The sequence below is a fragment of the Macaca thibetana genome, chromosome 10 (genome assembly GCF_024542745.1).
Source record: "Macaca thibetana thibetana isolate TM-01 chromosome 10, ASM2454274v1, whole genome shotgun sequence".
Taxonomy (NCBI): Eukaryota; Metazoa; Chordata; class Mammalia; order Primates; family Cercopithecidae; genus Macaca; species Macaca thibetana.
Genome location: NC_065587.1, coordinates 35,865,260 through 35,880,527, shown reverse-complemented (window position 1 = coordinate 35,880,527; position 15,268 = coordinate 35,865,260). Strand labels below are relative to the sequence as shown.

Sequence of the window (15,268 nt, the reverse complement as noted above, 5' to 3'; positions counted from 1 at the left end):
GGTGGCGGAGGGTGCATTGAGCCAAGATTGCGCCACATTGCACTCCATCCAGCCTGGCTGACAGAGTGAGACTCTACTACAAAAAGAGAAGAAAATAGACATCAGAAAGGATTGGCTTCTGTGATCTCAGCACTTTGGTGACCACGACCCAAGGCCGGAGGATCGCTTGAGCCAAGGAATTCAAGATCAGCCTGAGCAACGTAGTAAGACCCCGTCTCTGCAAAAAATCTCTAAAAGCTTAGCTGGCATGGTGGCTCACGCCTGGCGTCCCACCTACTCAGGAGGCTGAGTTGGGAGGATCACTTGAGTCTGAGAGGTTGAGGCTGCTGTGATCTCTTATCACACCACTGCGTTCAGCCTGGGTGACAGAGCAAGACCCTGTCTCCAAACAAACAAAAAAACAAAAAATGGTCTTTTTCCCAGGTATTTACCATTTCCAGTGGTCTTCATTCCTTTCTAAAAATCCAGGTTTTAGCCGGACGCGGTGGCTCACCCCTGTAATCCCAGTAGTTTGGGAGGCTGAGGTGAGTGGATCACCTGAGGTCAGGAGTTCAAGATCAGCCTGACCAACGTGGGGAAACCCCATCTCTACTAAAAATACAAGATTTGCCATGCGTGGTGGCACGTGCCTGTAATCCCAGCTACTCGGGAGGCTGAGGCAGGAGAATCACTTGAACCTGGGAGGCGGAGGTTACAGTGAGTTGATGACTTAGGATTTTTCTTTTTTTTTTTTTTTTTTTGAGATGGAGTCTCGCTCTGCCGCCCAGGCTGGAGTGCGGTGGCCGGATCTCTGCTCACTGCAAGCTCCGCCTCCCGGGTTTACGCCATTCTCCTGAGTAGCTGGGACCACAGGCGCCGCCACCTCGCCTGGCTAGTTTTTTGTACTTTTTAGTAGAGACGGGGTTTCACCGTGTTAGCCAGGATGGTCTCGATCTCCTGACCTTGTGATCCGCCCACCTCGGCCTCCCAAAGTGCTGGGATTACAGGCTTGAGCCACCGCGCCCGGCCGACTTAGGATTTTTCTTCTCAGTCACTTAGCAAACTGGGGACCCATGGGTAGCGATGCCCCACCTGGGTCCTGCTTGGCCATGCTGGCGTGCCCCAACTCACCTGTGTTCGGTGGTTCCCGAGCTCGTGTGCCACACCCAAGATCAAGGATACACTGGGCATTGAAGGATGAGGAGGGCGGAGAAGAAGTTTGTTGAGCAGTGAAACAACTTTCGTTGGACCAGGGGATGCAGGGGCTGTTCCCCTACCCGAAGGCAGGAAAATCCGCCTGTGTGGCTGGGTCTGGGGCCTTTTACGGACTTAGGATGCAAAGTGTTTGCAGTGCTTGCTGATGGCTTTGTGAGTATGCCAAAAAGGTTAAAGCAAAGACACCATTCCAAAGTGGGCATGACAGTGTAGAAAACCAGTTAGAGGCCAGGCGCTGTGGCTCACGCCTGTAATCCCAGCACTTTAGGAGGCCGAGGCGGACGGATCACAAGGTCACCCCATCTCTACTAAAAATACAAAAATTATCTGGGCGTGGTTCGCGTGCCCGTAGTCGCAGTGACTCGGGAGGCTGAGGCAGAAGAACCGCTTGAACCTGGGAGGCGGAGATTGCAGTGAGCTGAGGTCACGCCTCTGTGCTCCAGCCTGGGCAACAGAGCAAGATTCCATCTCAAAAAAGAAAAAAATTAGGAAAGGGTAGGTATGTATAAAATAGGTGAAGAGTGGGGTTTAATCAGAGGAAAGTGTGGCAAACAGAAAGGCAAGCTCTTAATCTGGTCTGAGAATTTCACTGGTGTATCAGCTGTCAGGCTTTAAACTGTCTTTGGCTTGGAGGTGGGTTTCACCGGGGACCTACCCCATCTGCCTGGGCATTCAGCTGCTTCCTGCCAGTGTCCCCGAGACCGCGCCACTGCACTACAGCCTGGGCCACAAGGTGAGACTGCGAGACTGTCTCAAAAAACCCCACACTGATGTCATTTCTTAAATATTTGGTAAAAAAAAAAATCTGGGTCTGGAATTTTCTGGTTTTTTTTTTTTTTTTTTTTTTTGAGACGGAGTCTCGCTCTGTCACCCAGGCTGGAGTGCAGTGGCACGATCTCGGCTCACTGCAAGCTCTGCCTCCCAGGTTCATGCCATTCTCCTGCTTCAGCCTCCCGAGTAGCTGGGACCACAGACGCCGCCACCGCGCCCGGCTAGTTTTTTTGTATTTTAGTAGAGACGGGGTTTCACCGTGTTAGCCAGGATGGTCTCGATCTCCTGACCTCGTGATCCACCTGCCTCGGCCTCCCCAAGTGCTGGGATTACAGGCATGAGCCACCGCGCCCGGCCCTCTGGAGGTTTTTTATTACAAATCTAACTTCATTAACAGATGCAGGGCTATTCAGATTTTCTACTTCATTTCATATCAGTCTTGTTAATTGTAGTTTTCAAGGTATTTGTCCATTTCATCTAATTTTTCTAATTTCTTGGCATGAAGTTTGAATTTTATCCTTTTCGTGCCTCTAGGATCTGTAGTGATAAACCTTCTTTCCTCGTTGCTCAAAGAACCAACTCTCTTGGCCTTGTGAAAATTATGTTTGTTTTCCTTGATCTCTGTTCCTTATGATTTTCCTTCCTGCCATTTATGTTGGGTTTATTCTGTTACTTTGTAGTGATTTCCTTCCTGCCATTTATGTTGGGTTTATTCTGTTACTTTGTAGTGATTTCCTTCCTGCCATTTATGTTGGGTTTATCCTGTTACTTTATAGTGATTTCCTTCCTGCCATTTATGTTGGGTTTATTCTGTTACTTTGTAGTGATTTCCTTCCTGCCATTTATGTTGGGTTTATCCTGTTACTTTGTAGTTTCCTGAGGTGGAGCCTTAGGCCTTGGTTAACGCGTTGTGCTAGTCAGCATTCTGCAGAGGGACGTTGCCGTTATCTGTGTCTCTTTCTAAAGGAGATTTAATATGAGGAATTGGCCCACATGATTATGGAGACAAAGTCTCATGCTCTGCCATTTGAAGATGGAGAAAAGCCGTGGGATAATACAGTCCAAGGACAGGAGACCATGGCCCAGCTCAGGCTGGCAGGCGAGAAGGAACACAGGCCAACACCTCCTTCCACCCCTTTCTATTCAGGGACCCCGTGGACTGGGGCGAGACCTACCTGCACGGGGCAGGGCAGTTGGCTTCGTTGAGTCCCCAGCTCGGGTGCTGCTCTTACCCAGAAGCACCCTCTCAGACACGCCCCGAAGTCGTGTTTGATCTGGGTACCCCACGATGCAGCCAAGGAGACATAAAATGAACTGTCACGTGCATTGTATTTATTATTCAATCCAAAATATTTGCTAATTTCTCCTGTGATTTCTTTGAGCTACATGTTAGCTGGAGGTGTGTTGTTGAATATCAGGAGTACTTGAGGTTTTATGATGTATCTTTCTCCTGGGTTTCCAGTTTGTAGCTGTTAAGTCAGGGGTTGTGCTGTGTACGATCTCATTCCATTTACATTTATTGAAACCAGTTCGAAGCCCTAACATGTGGCTTGTCTTGGTCAGTATACAGCGTTCAGTTAAAAACAAAGTGTGTGCTCTAGATGTTGGGTGTTCTGTGACTGTCACGTCATGGTGGTTGATTAGTTAAAAACTGTATTCTCGCCAGGCGCAGTGGCTTATGCCTGTAACCCCAGCACTGTGGGAGGCCGAGGCGGGCGGATCACCTGAGGTCGGGAGTTCAAGACCAGCCTGACCAACATGGAGAAACCCCGTCTCTACTAAAAATACAAAAATTAGCTGGGCGTGGTGGCGCGTGCCTGTAATCCCAGCTACTCATGAGGCTGAGCCTGGAGAATTGCTTGAACCGGGGAAGTGGAGGTTGCAGTGAGCTGAGATCTCAGCGTTGCATTCCAGCTTGGGCAACGAGCAATACTGTCTCAAAAAAAAAAAAGAAACTCTATATTCTCTAGACATGGGGCGTTCTGTGAGGACCAGGTCATGCTGGTTGATAGTGTTGTTCAGAACGTCGATGTTTTTCCTGATTCTTTTTTTTGTCTGTTGTGTCGATTTCTGAGAAAGTGTTAAAATTAGAGTTGGTTCTGCATTTTTATCCATTCAGGCAGTCCCTTTCTTTAATTGGAGTTTTTTGTCTACTAACATTGAATCTAATTGTTGGTATGTTTGGATTTACATCTCCCAACTAATTTTCTATTTGTTTCCTGTGTTGAGTTACTTTTTCATTTTTCTTTTAATCTTTTAGCTGATACCTCTTTGCATTTTTTATGCAGAGGTTGCTGTAAGGATTACAATATGCGTGTTTATTTTAATTTATTTATTTAATTTATTTTTTAAGGAGCAGGATCTCACTCTGCCCATGGGCTGGAGTGCAGGGGTGTGATCATAGCTCTCTGCAGCCTCAAACTCGTGGGCTCAAGTGGTCCTCTTGCCTCAGCCTCCCAAAATGCTGGGATGACAGCTGTGAGCCGCTGCGCCGGCCCACTGTACAGCCCCCAATTGTTCGGGATCTCTTGGGGTGGCCACATTATAGCCCCCAATTGTTCGGGATCTCTTGGGGTGGCCACAGTATAGCCCCCAATTGTTCGGGATCTCTTGGGGTGGCCACAGTAGAGCCCCCAATTGTTCGGGATCTCTTGGGGTGGCCACAGTATAGCCCCCAATTCTTCGGGATCTCTTGGGGTGGCCACAGTATAGCCCCCAATTCTTCGGGATCTCTTGGGGTGGCCACAGTATAGCCTCCAATTTTTCGGGATCTCTTGGAGTGGCCACAGTATGGCCCCCAATTTTTCGGGATCTCTTGGGGTGACCATGTTGCAGCACTTTGCATGCAGTGTAGAAACCTCGTGCCCACTGGGGACTGCGCTCTCCCACGTCTCCGCGCCGTGACGTCTGTCTGTGCACATTGTAAACTCCACAAGGCAGCCTTGGATTCTTTTGCTTTGAATGGTCTTATGGAATAAAGTCCGTCAGCTCTGCCCTTGGTACTTTCATCTATGCTTTGTGATACTTTATTTTTTCTTCTAGATTAGCCTAACATGGCAGACCAGAGACAGCGCTCACTGTCTACCTCTGGGGAGTCATTGTACCACGTCCTTGGGCTGGACAAGAACGCAACCTCAGATGACATTAAAAAGTCCTATCGGTAAGTGGACAAGGGTGGGCCCCCACTTCCCCCAAGGAAGACACATGCCCCGTGTGGTTTAGTCTGCATTTTACCAAGAACCATTGCACATACTTTATCCTGGCCGACTCAGCGTTGAACTGGTCACAGCTACATAACACTTTTGTATGTGTAATGTGTTCCTTATAGCTTAAAATTATTGTATTCATGTTCTCTTGCCCACAAAAAATAGCACTTAGTAGAAGCTTACACACTGTCCGTAGTTCCCTGGGGAATCAGGGTCTGAACCTGTTCGAGGCCTCACAGGAGCCGCAGAGCGTTGGATGGTCCCGTGGTCTCCTGCTGTAGCACAGTGATGACGGCCCTCACTGTGTGTGGCCTCTTCTGATTGAACTTGAAGAACTGCGCTCTTAGGTACAGTCTCACTGAGTAACCTGTAAGAGACACCACCACAATCCAGACAATTCAGATAGTCCTCCTCTTGTGTGCTAGCGTTGTGTGGTTCATAAAACATGTTAAAATGCCATCATTACGCCCCGCCATGCTTACCATTCACTTGGCACGTGTGCAGTTAGTGGCTGGGACCCCGGGGCTGGCCTTGGTGCTGCTGAACTTAGATGTGCCCTCGCACTCACTGCCCTTGGGACTCTCTGAGGCTGGGTCAGGGTGAGGAGGTTTACCTGAAGCAACCGCAGAGCTTGCTTTTGTCCCTGGCCCCTGCCGCCCTGGAGAGCTGGACAGTGAGGCGGCCTGGGCGGACCTGCCTTGCGCTGCACCCAGCAGTGGTGCGGGTGGGACAAAGGCCAGGGTAGAGCCAGGACATGGTTTTGGTTTGCAGGAAACTTGCCTTGAAATATCACCCCGACAAGAACCCTGACAACCCGGAGGCTGCAGACAAGTTTAAGGAGATCAACAACGCGCACGCCATCCTGACGGACGCCACAAAAAGGAACATCTACGACAAGTACGGCTCGCTGGGGCTCTACGTGGCCGAGCAGTTTGGGGAAGAGAACGTGAACACCTACTTCGTGCTGTCCAGCTGGTGGGCCAAGGTGAGGGCAAGCTGCCGCCGTGCGGGCACCTGGGTCACTCCATGCCTGCAGGGTTCCCGGCATTGAAGAGCCAGTGCGTTGATGCCAGCAACTCTACACTCTTGAGACATGGTTTCTGGGCACATGGAGCCTCTCTCCTCACCTGTGTTATGGGCGAAGCTCTGTCCCTGGCTTGGTGTCCTGCCTGGAACAAGCCAGAGCGTCCAGATTGTCCCAGGGAAGAGCCCTGCGGAGCCGCCAGGTGTTTTCTGTAAATGGCTCCCAGTCCTTCCCGAGGCAGAGGAGGAAACGAGCCTCAGTGTTCTATTCACGTTTCTTCCTTCCCTCCGTTTGTTCCAAGTGTCGCATATAAGGCCAGAGGGTTTGAGTCGCCAGGTGGCCTTCGTGAGAAGCCTGTATTTGGTTTTGACTAGTCGGCCTCCTCACTAGCATCCTTATAAAGTACTTTAGTTAATGTTAGTCTTGCTCTGTTGCCCGGACTGGAGTGCTGTGGTGAGATCCTAGCTTACTTTAACTTTGAACTGCTGGATTCATGGAGGCGTGAACCACCGCCTCCAGTCCCCGACCTGGAGGCTGCTTTTTGTTTTTTGAGACGGAGTCTTGCTCTGTCTCCCAGGCTGGAGTGCAGTGGTGCGATCTCTGCTCACTGCAAACTCTGCCTCCCGGGTTCACGCCATTCTTCTGCCTCAGCCTCCCGAGCAGCTGGGATTACAGGTGTCTACCACCACGCTCGGCTAATTTTTTGTATTTTTTAGTAGAGACGGGGTTTCACCGTGGTCTTGATCTCCTGACCTACTGATCTGCCCGCCTCGGCCTCCCAAAGTGCTGGGATTACAGGCGTGAGCCACCGCGCCCGGCCTGGAGGCTGCTTTTCTTTAAGCAGCGGGTTTCTTTCTGTCTCTCCCCTTCCCTTTGTCAGTTATTTCCTTCTGCTTCCTGTCTGGAAGGCAGTGTCCCCACCTGGAACGGACCCCCTGCCTTCTGCTGAGGGCGTTTGGGAGCCCTGCCCCGCCTTCTCCAGGGGCCTCGGAGGCCTTGTGACGCCACCTTCTCCCCCCAGGCCCTGTTTGTCTTCTGTGGCCTCCTCACGTGCTGCTACTGCTGCTGCTGTCTGTGCTGCTGCTTCAACTGCTGCTGCGGGAAGTGTAAGCCGAAGGCTCCTGAGGGCGAGGAGACGGAGTTCTACGTGTCCCCTGAGGATCTGGAGGCCCAGCTGCAGTCTGACGAGAGGGGTGAGTGCCCGCCCCAGGGCCTCTGTGTGTGTGTGTGTGTGTGGGGCAGAGCCAGAACGGGCCCTGAATGGTGTCAACCTGTCTTGTCAAACAGGAGGGCACTGACACTGTGCCGCGAGTGTTTGTGGTGGCAGCTGGGACTGTTGAGGTGTGAACGTGGACCCTGAGGTAAAGCAGGTGCATAGAGCTGTCCCCACCGTGACCTGCGGTAGCCGTAGATCCCACAACTGCGAGGCGGGGCAGGGCGGTAGGCAGTTGGGGCGGGGCTGAGGGCCGAGGGCTGGTGGTGACCCAAGGCGACGGAGGAAAGCCGTGCGGGTGGAGGTCAGCGAGTAGCCTCGCCCCGTGGAGAGTTTGTCCAGGTGCCCGAAAGTCGCTCCACAGGACCAGCGTTGGTGGGCGCACACCAGGCTGCGGCCCCCGTGCAGTGCCCTGTGTGCTTGCTTTTCAGAGGCCACAGACACGCCGATCGTCATACAGCCGGCATCTGCCACCGAGACCACCCAGCTCACAGCCGACTCCCACCCCAGCTACCACACCGACGGGTTCAACTAAATCCAGGAGAAGCTGTGGTCAGAGGAGGAGCCAGCGCCGGCCACGCCCACCTTAGAGTCATGAACTGTAGTCACACAGATGGGAAGGCGGCCTCGCCGGGCCCCTCCTGCCTCCACGCCCACCCAGCGCCAACCCTTGACCCACGAAGCGCGTAGCATGCAGTATTGAAAGCAGTGTAGCTACGGTCTTCTGTTCTTTTCCTTTCGTAATAGCATGTACGGGGTTGTGTTCCGTGTCTGTGTTGTGGACGTTCCGCGGCACGACCGCGTTGACCGCACAGTGGAGCTGCCTCAGGGCTGTCGGTCAGGCCGGTCCGGTGAGGGGTGACTGCAGCCAGCCAGGTGGGCGAGGAGAAGGGGGGCTGCCCCTTTCTTCCCTGTACTGGAGGGGCCGGAGGCAGGTGCTTCCTGGCAGAGCTGTGTTACCGCGTTGGCCTCGGTCTGGTCCACCTGCTGTGCTCCCAGCCTTGAGGCTGCAGTAGGACTGATCTCACCTGCCAGCAAAGGGGCGAGGCCGCGTCACCGGCGTCACCGTCATTCCTTGGTGTCTGTGCTGGGCACAGTTGGCTTGGGGCTCTGTGGTTTCCGGGGCCTCGTGGCAGGGTTTCTCCTGTGGGAGAATTTGGTGTGGAAAGCATAGGAGGCTCCTTCCGAGGTTGACCCCGTGTCCTCCGCACAGTGTTTCTGGCCTGGTCTCCTTGTCGTGTGGACGCTGCGGTTCCGGTCCTCGGAGGTGTGTCTTTCGCCCGTGTTGGGGTTGTGTGTCTGTGTTCCTGCACTTTTCCCGGGCTCTGAGCTGGATTGATGGGGCCAGTCTCCCCCCTCCTGTCTTGGGGTCATTCTCCACATTCCTTCCAGACCACCTGTCCTTTCCGTAGCCCTTTTTGGACCTTTAGAACCACAGAGAGTAGGACCAGCCCGATGAGCCTCAGAGAGTAGATCGTGCATATGTGAGCACCCGGTTGCTGGGTACGGGGGCTCTCCCAAGACCCCTCCTCGTGTGTTTGCCAGAGCTCCCGTCTGCCCCACTCGCCTTTGCCCCGTCATCGATGATTCAGGCAGAGCCAGATTCATTAGGTCCCTGGAGGAAGGACTGACTGGACCAGAGGGACTCTCTGGCTCAGAAGGGTTGGGTCTGTGGGAGGCCAGACCACGGAATCCACCTGTGGACCATTGTGGGTCCCTGGGAGGCCAGACCACCAGTATCCACATGTCGGAATCCACGTGCGGACCATTGGAAGTCAGTCTCTTGTGTGTCCTAGACCTTGGTGGTGGTGCCCTGGGTAGGGGAGCGAGGGGAAACTGTTCTGATGTGCCTGTGCTGGCCGAGGGCTCAGAGCTGCCCCCGCTCCATGGCTCATGGGATGTGCTGGGCCTGCCTTTGGCCCCACGCCGCAGACTCCAGTGGGCCTGGTTTCTGCAGACGTCCCTGGTGGCTCTGGCTCGGACCAAGCCGATGAGCCTCCTGTAGCCCCCTCTCCCCGCCTGCCTGCTGACCCGTGGCCCCAGCTCGCTCATTGCCCTCAGCGGCCACCCGAGGCTGTGTAGAGGGGTAGGTTCAGGTGGACCGGGAGGTGGCCAGAAGGGACATGGTTGTGAGCACATCTGGACGTGCTTAGGAACGGGGTGCTGGTGAGGCCCCCAGCTGACCCCTCCTCTAGGTCCACATGGACCGTGAGCCGGCTGCCGTGAGCACCAGATCCTGGGGCGGTTGTGTCCGTCCCACCTTTCTTTGTTTTTCTCACTAAAATGATCATGAAGACCTTTGACGAGAGGAGAGATATGCACTGTGATGTTAAATTAGAAATAATCTGTCAAAATCAGACCTCTCCTAAAAGAGTAAGAATTCATTGTTTGGCCCGTCCTGAAACGTGAGGCGGCGAGACAGTGGGGTGCCACTCAGCACGGCAGCAAGCTCAGCCTGAGATGCCGGCGACGCTCAGCCTTTGCAGTTTTTGTAGATGTAGCTTAGGACACGAGTGATTTTTCTGCAGACTGGCCAAGAGCCAGGTTCTAAGCTTGGACCTAAGGTAGAGAGCCACCCACTGGGGGCCCTGGCTCAGCCCCGCCAGGCTCTCTGTTGGGCCTGCACACAGCTCTGTGGCTGGAACACTCCAAGGTCCTTGGATACTCAGCAGAGTGGGCCCCTTGCCCGATGGCTTTTCAGTTACAGAGTCCAGTGGACCATTTTTTAGAACCGTGCAGCTCCCTGCAGAAGGTGGGGTAGGCGGGGAAGGAGGAGCAGGTCTGGAGGTTTGTGGAACCTGGTCCCCTGCAGAATTTGTAAAACCTAAGTAACTCGTGGCCATGGCCATTCTCACGGTGGTGACTGTGATTCTAAGACCCCCAGGAAGCCCAGACACACGGGGCCTGGAGCTCCTCCCACTGCCTGACCTGGAAGCAGAACCCTTGTCAGCAGTTCTGCCCTGTTGGTTTTAAGGCCTTGTCTTAACTCAAGGAAGAAGATCCTTCCAGGTTTTATTTCTCTTTTTATTGAGTGGACCGTTCCCCATTAAAGAGGTGGGAGTCCCCAGGGACAGCTTACGCATCTCCCTGTCCACATGCTAACAGATCAGGACGCCCCCAGCATCCCTGCCTTCCGGTGGCAGTGACGGGATCCCCGACCGCTCACTCTGAGGCTGCAGACGGTGCTGTGAGCGTGTGTGGCCGTGAGCACAGAACGTCCCGTTGGACGCCGCTGCTGGGTGCTGCCGGGGGCCTGCTGGGGTTGTGCTTCGAGGCCTGTCCAGTTCACAAGGGGGTCCAGGCAGCACCGACTGCTTCTGACCTGCAGGAGGCATGGGTGCAGCCCGAGGGCCCCTCACGGCAGCTGCTGTGTAGATTGTCTCCACTCAGTGACGTGGGATTTTTTTGTCTTCCTTTTGGCTTTATTTTTAAACTGCTTTAGATATTACTGCTCAGTGTTTGTGAACTTTCCTAGCTCTCTGTTCAGTTCGTGCAGCAGCACCCAGTGGGGACCTGCTAGAAAAAGGACCTGGTGTGCGCACGCGTCCAGCAGGAGAACCTTCATCTTCAGGTCGGCGCTGCCGTCCGGGAAAGGCCCTGGAGCCTCATGCCGTCGAGGCTGCTCCCAGGTGCTGCGTGTCGCCAGTGGCCCCCGTCGCCTGCCGAGCCCAGGGCGTCTGTTCGGGGTGGGCCTTGTGCTGTGGGGGCACCAGGAGGGCCCGGGTGCTGCGGGCAGAGTTCGACGTGGGGCTTGTCCACCCTCCCTTAGCTCTGGCTCAGTGCATCCTACTGTGGGGACATCTCGTGGGGGACACGAAGTGACTGACCTCACCCTTTCCCAGTATTCGGAGCTGTGAACCCGTGTGGCGCAGGACTGGCCTGTGTCTGTTATTTTGGTTGTGAATCATTCTCCTGTGGAATTGGCAAAAGCTACATATTTACTGTCCTTACCAGCAACGGTTCGCGTCGTCACATGCTGTGAGTGTGGGCTGTGGTGTGTCCGTGTGTGTACATATGTGTATATGTATATATCACACAGCAAGCGTGTCATTTGTGCTGCTGTCCCGTGGTGAAGCCACAAGTACAATTTAAGGTGGCTCTGAAACGGCCTTTGGTTTCTTGGGAGTCGGGCAGGGACCTGCAAGAGGCTTTCCTGGCAGGTGCACAGAAGGAAGCGCTGAGCCCACTGTGTGCAGAGGATGTGTGCCCAGGGCACTGCCACGGCCCCCACTGGTGTTGGCCTCTGCTCTGCAGGGTTGGGTGCCCATCCTGGGGGCTCCGTGTCACGCCCACCTGACCCAGGTGTGTGTCCCGGTGTGAAATCTAGGAGGTGACTGGAAACCCTTCCCTCCCTTGAAACATTAAAGCTGATTTTCTAAGCAACACATACAATCAGTGGCAAAGCTGCATCTGAAGGGCAGCCTGGGGAGGGGCCCCGTCCTGGCCCCAGGTCCGCCCCAGAGGAGGATACACAGCAGCACCTCCAGAAGGGGCTGGGCCGGGTCCTGCAGGCGGCACCTTTTGGTAGATATTGTTTCTCTGGAAAATGGGGAAAATGTTTCAAACCAGGTGAGGGGGGGAAGTTAACACTGAAATATGTCTTGTTTTTAAAAATCAAACGCAAACGCATGGAAGCTGCTTGTCCATGCACTGGTTTTTTCACTGGCGTCCTGGAGTCCGACCGTGTTGGGGTGCAGGCGCTGTCAGACTCCGGCTGATCCTGGCTCGAGCACACACATCTGAGGGCCAGGCTGGTTCCGCATGGTGATCTCCGTCTTGTATGTCTGAATGTTGACCTAAAATAAAGATTACTGTTGTAAAATAAATGTTTTCACTGCAGACCCCACGTGTGTCTTATTCCCTGGTCCCGCAGATCCCTGGTTTTCGAGAGCAGATCCCTGGTTCTGGAGAAGCAGCAGCCGATCTTAGGAGCCCCCGCACCCCTTGTGGCTGGAACTTGCTTCCTGCCTGGTCCACATGTGGACAAATGCCCCCTCCTCTTGATTCTGTTTTCACCTCCATTTTCTAAGTATCAAGACTGGAGCAAAGAGGCCGGGCGTGGTGACTGGTGCCTATAATCCCAGCACTTTGGGAGGCCAAAGTGGGAGGATTGCTTGAGCCCAGGAGTTCAAGACTAACCTGGGCAACAACAGCGAGATCGTGTCTCTACAAAAAAGACTTTAAAGAGTTTGAAATTATTGGTGTCGCTGTGCCTGAGGCCCCAGCTCCCCAGGAGGGATGATCACTTGAGCCCAGGAAGTCCAGGCTACGGTGAGCTGTGGTCCCACCCCAGACTCCAGCCTGGGTGACAGAGGGAGACCCTGTCTCAACAAACTAACAAGCAAAAACTCAGAAGAATGTAACATCTTGAAATCCTCTATTCAACCTTAAGAAAAATGAAGGGCCGGGCATGGTGGCTCACACCTGTATTGCCCAGAACTTTGGGAGGCCGAGGCGGGTGGATCACAAGGTCAGGAGATCGAGACCATCCTGGCCAACATGGTAGATCCCTGTCTCTATTGAAAATACAAAAAACATTAGCCGGGCGTGGTGGTACGTGTGTCTGTAATCGCAGCTACTCAGGAGGCTGAGGCAGGAGAATCGCTTGAACCCAGGAGGCAGAGGTTGCAGTGAGCTGAGATCGTGCCACTCTGGGTGGGAGAGCGAGAGACTGTCTCAAAAAAAAAAAAATAATAATTTGAGTCCGATTTTCTATTTTTTTAAAAAAAGACAGCATCTGAGACCATTTTGTGTGTCTCTCCCCATTTCCATCCTCTCCTTCCGTATGTAGCTTTATTTATTTATTTATTTATTTATTTATTTTATTTTTTTTGAGACAGAGTCTCGCTCTGTTGCCCAGGCTGGAGTGTAGTGACCGGATCTCAGCTCACTGCAAGCTCTGCCTCCCAGGTTGACGCCATTCTCCTGCCTCAGCCTCCTGAGTAGCTGGGACTACAGGCGCCTGCCACCGCGCCCGGCTAGTTTTTTTTTTTTTATTTTTTAGTAGAGACGGGGTTTCACCGTCTGAGCCAGGATGGTCTCGATCTCCTGACCTCGTGATCCGTCCGTCTTGGCCTCCCAAAGTGCTGGGATTACAGGCTTGAGCCACCGCACCCGGCCCCGTATGTAGCTTTAAACTGTGTTTACCACTGTCTTGTTCAATAATACGTACCACTGGTTTATATCGTTTTACATAAATTGTACTACACCGTGCTGTTAAGTACACCACCTGCCTTATGAGTTTGTTTTTGTTTTGTGTTTTTTTGTTTTTGAGTCGGAGTCTTGCTCTGTTCCCCGGCTGGAGTGCAGTGGCGCGATTTCGGCTCACTGCAAGCTCTGCCTCCCAGGTTCACGCCATTCTCCTGCCTCAGCCTCCTGAGTAGCTGGGACTACAGGCGCCCACCACCTCGCCCTGCTAGTTTTTTGTATTTTTAGTAGAGACAGGGTTTCACCGGGTTAGCCAGGATGGTCTCGATCTCCTGACCTCGTGATCTGCCCGCCTCGGCCTCCCAAAGTGCTGGGATTACAGACGTGAGCCACCGCGCCCGGCCTGTTTTTGTTTTTGAGACAGAGTCTCTATAGCCCAGGCTGGAGTGCAGTGGCGTGATCTCGGCTCACTGCAACCTCCGACTCCCGGGTTGAAGCCATTCTTGTGCCTCAGCCTCCTGAGTAGCAGGGATTACAGGCACCTGCCACCACGCCCGGTTTTTGTTTTTGGTAGAGGGGGTTTACACCATGTTGGCCAGGCTGGTCTTGAACTCTGGACCTCAGGTAATCCGCCCACCTCGGCCTCCGAGAGTGCTGGGATTACAGGCGTGAGCCACAGCGCCCAGCCTGTTTCTCGTTCGATACAGGAGTATTTAAAAAACAAGCCGTGTGGTTATATTAGGTCTAGTTCATTTTAGCTTCTGTACAGAACAGTCACGAATTAATCACGACCGGTCCTGGGCTAACTGACCCCAGGGCTCTAGTTTCTCACTGTGGAAACAAAGCGGCCTGAATGTCGCTGCTGAGTTATCGCTGGGAGCGGGATCTGGAAGCCGCCTCTTGAGTGGTGGCCCCACACTGCCTTGCAAAGAGGATCCCCGTCTTCTCGCTGCCCCTTCCAGCCTTAGCGTTGTCAGACTTTTTTTCTGGTTTGGTCTTTGAATTTTCTTAATTAGGTAGAATCCACATTTATTTATTTATTTATTTTTTGAGACAGAGTCTTGCTCTGTCATCCAGGCTGGTGTGCAATGGTGCGATTTCGGTTCACTACAACCTCCGCCTCCCGGGTTCAAGCGATTCTTGTACCTCAGCCTCCTGAGTAGCTGGGACTAAGGGCAAACGCCACCACGCCCAGCTCATTTTTTTTTATTTTTAGTAGAGACAGGGTTTCACCATGTTGGCCATGCTGGTCTTGAACCTGTGTAGGCCTCCCAAAGTGCTGGGATTACAGGTGTGAGGCAGTGCGCCCGGCCTATGTTCAGTATTTTCGATACGGGATTCTTACAGAGCAATGTTAAGTAACAGCAAGACGAACGCTGGACACTGGGTGGTGGGCAGCGAGACCCCTGCCAGTGAGGGTCATCGCCCTTGTTTCTCCTGGTGAACAGGACCCCGTCTTGGAGACGGTCGGACCACCCTCCCTGCGGCTATGCCTTCCTCGCGCTCTGCTCCTTGCGACCGAGACCGAGGAGCGACCAAGGAGCCCGACGAAAGGACCACGGGACCACGTCCCAGCGCCAGCCGGGCCGCGTGGTCAGGGTGGGGGGCGGGAGTGCTGCACCCACAGATGGGCCGCCCACGTGGGGACCAGCGCCCACCTGGCCTGGTGGCATGGGCAGTGGGAGACCCCACTGCAGTGCAAGGCCTCGCGGT

The 15,268-nt window shown here is 53.7% G+C and overlaps 3 protein-coding genes across 4 annotated transcripts in view; all 3 read left to right on the top strand.

Moving 5' to 3' along the window:
- Positions 1–12,234, top strand: part of DNAJC5 (DnaJ heat shock protein family (Hsp40) member C5) — a 217,063-nt gene extending 204,829 nt beyond the window's left edge. Inside the window, exons 2-6 of one of the 2 annotated variants that reach the window (XR_007717254.1) lie at positions 5,008–5,125; positions 5,943–6,156; positions 7,217–7,388; positions 7,483–7,556; positions 7,840–7,944. Coding sequence is in view for 1 of the 2 variants with exons in the window: in XM_050746346.1 (XP_050602303.1) it covers positions 5,019–5,125; positions 5,943–6,156; positions 7,217–7,388; positions 7,840–7,943 (597 nt within the window). In the remaining variant the exon portion in view is untranslated. Of the gene's footprint in view, positions 1–5,007; positions 5,126–5,942; positions 6,157–7,216; positions 7,389–7,482; positions 7,557–7,839 lie in introns of both variants that reach the window. The other variant, XM_050746346.1, reaches the window with a different exon arrangement.
- PRPF6 (pre-mRNA processing factor 6) overlaps positions 1–15,268 on the top strand; it is a 180,601-nt gene that overhangs the window by 70,130 nt on the left and 95,203 nt on the right. The window lies entirely within an intron of this gene.
- Positions 10,250–12,234, top strand: LOC126964088 (uncharacterized). Its single transcript, XM_050806923.1, has 2 exons — positions 10,250–10,370; positions 10,601–12,234. The coding sequence occupies exons 1-2, from the start codon at positions 10,250–10,252 to the stop codon at positions 11,263–11,265; spliced, it is 786 nt and encodes a 261-aa protein (XP_050662880.1). The 3' UTR covers positions 11,266–12,234.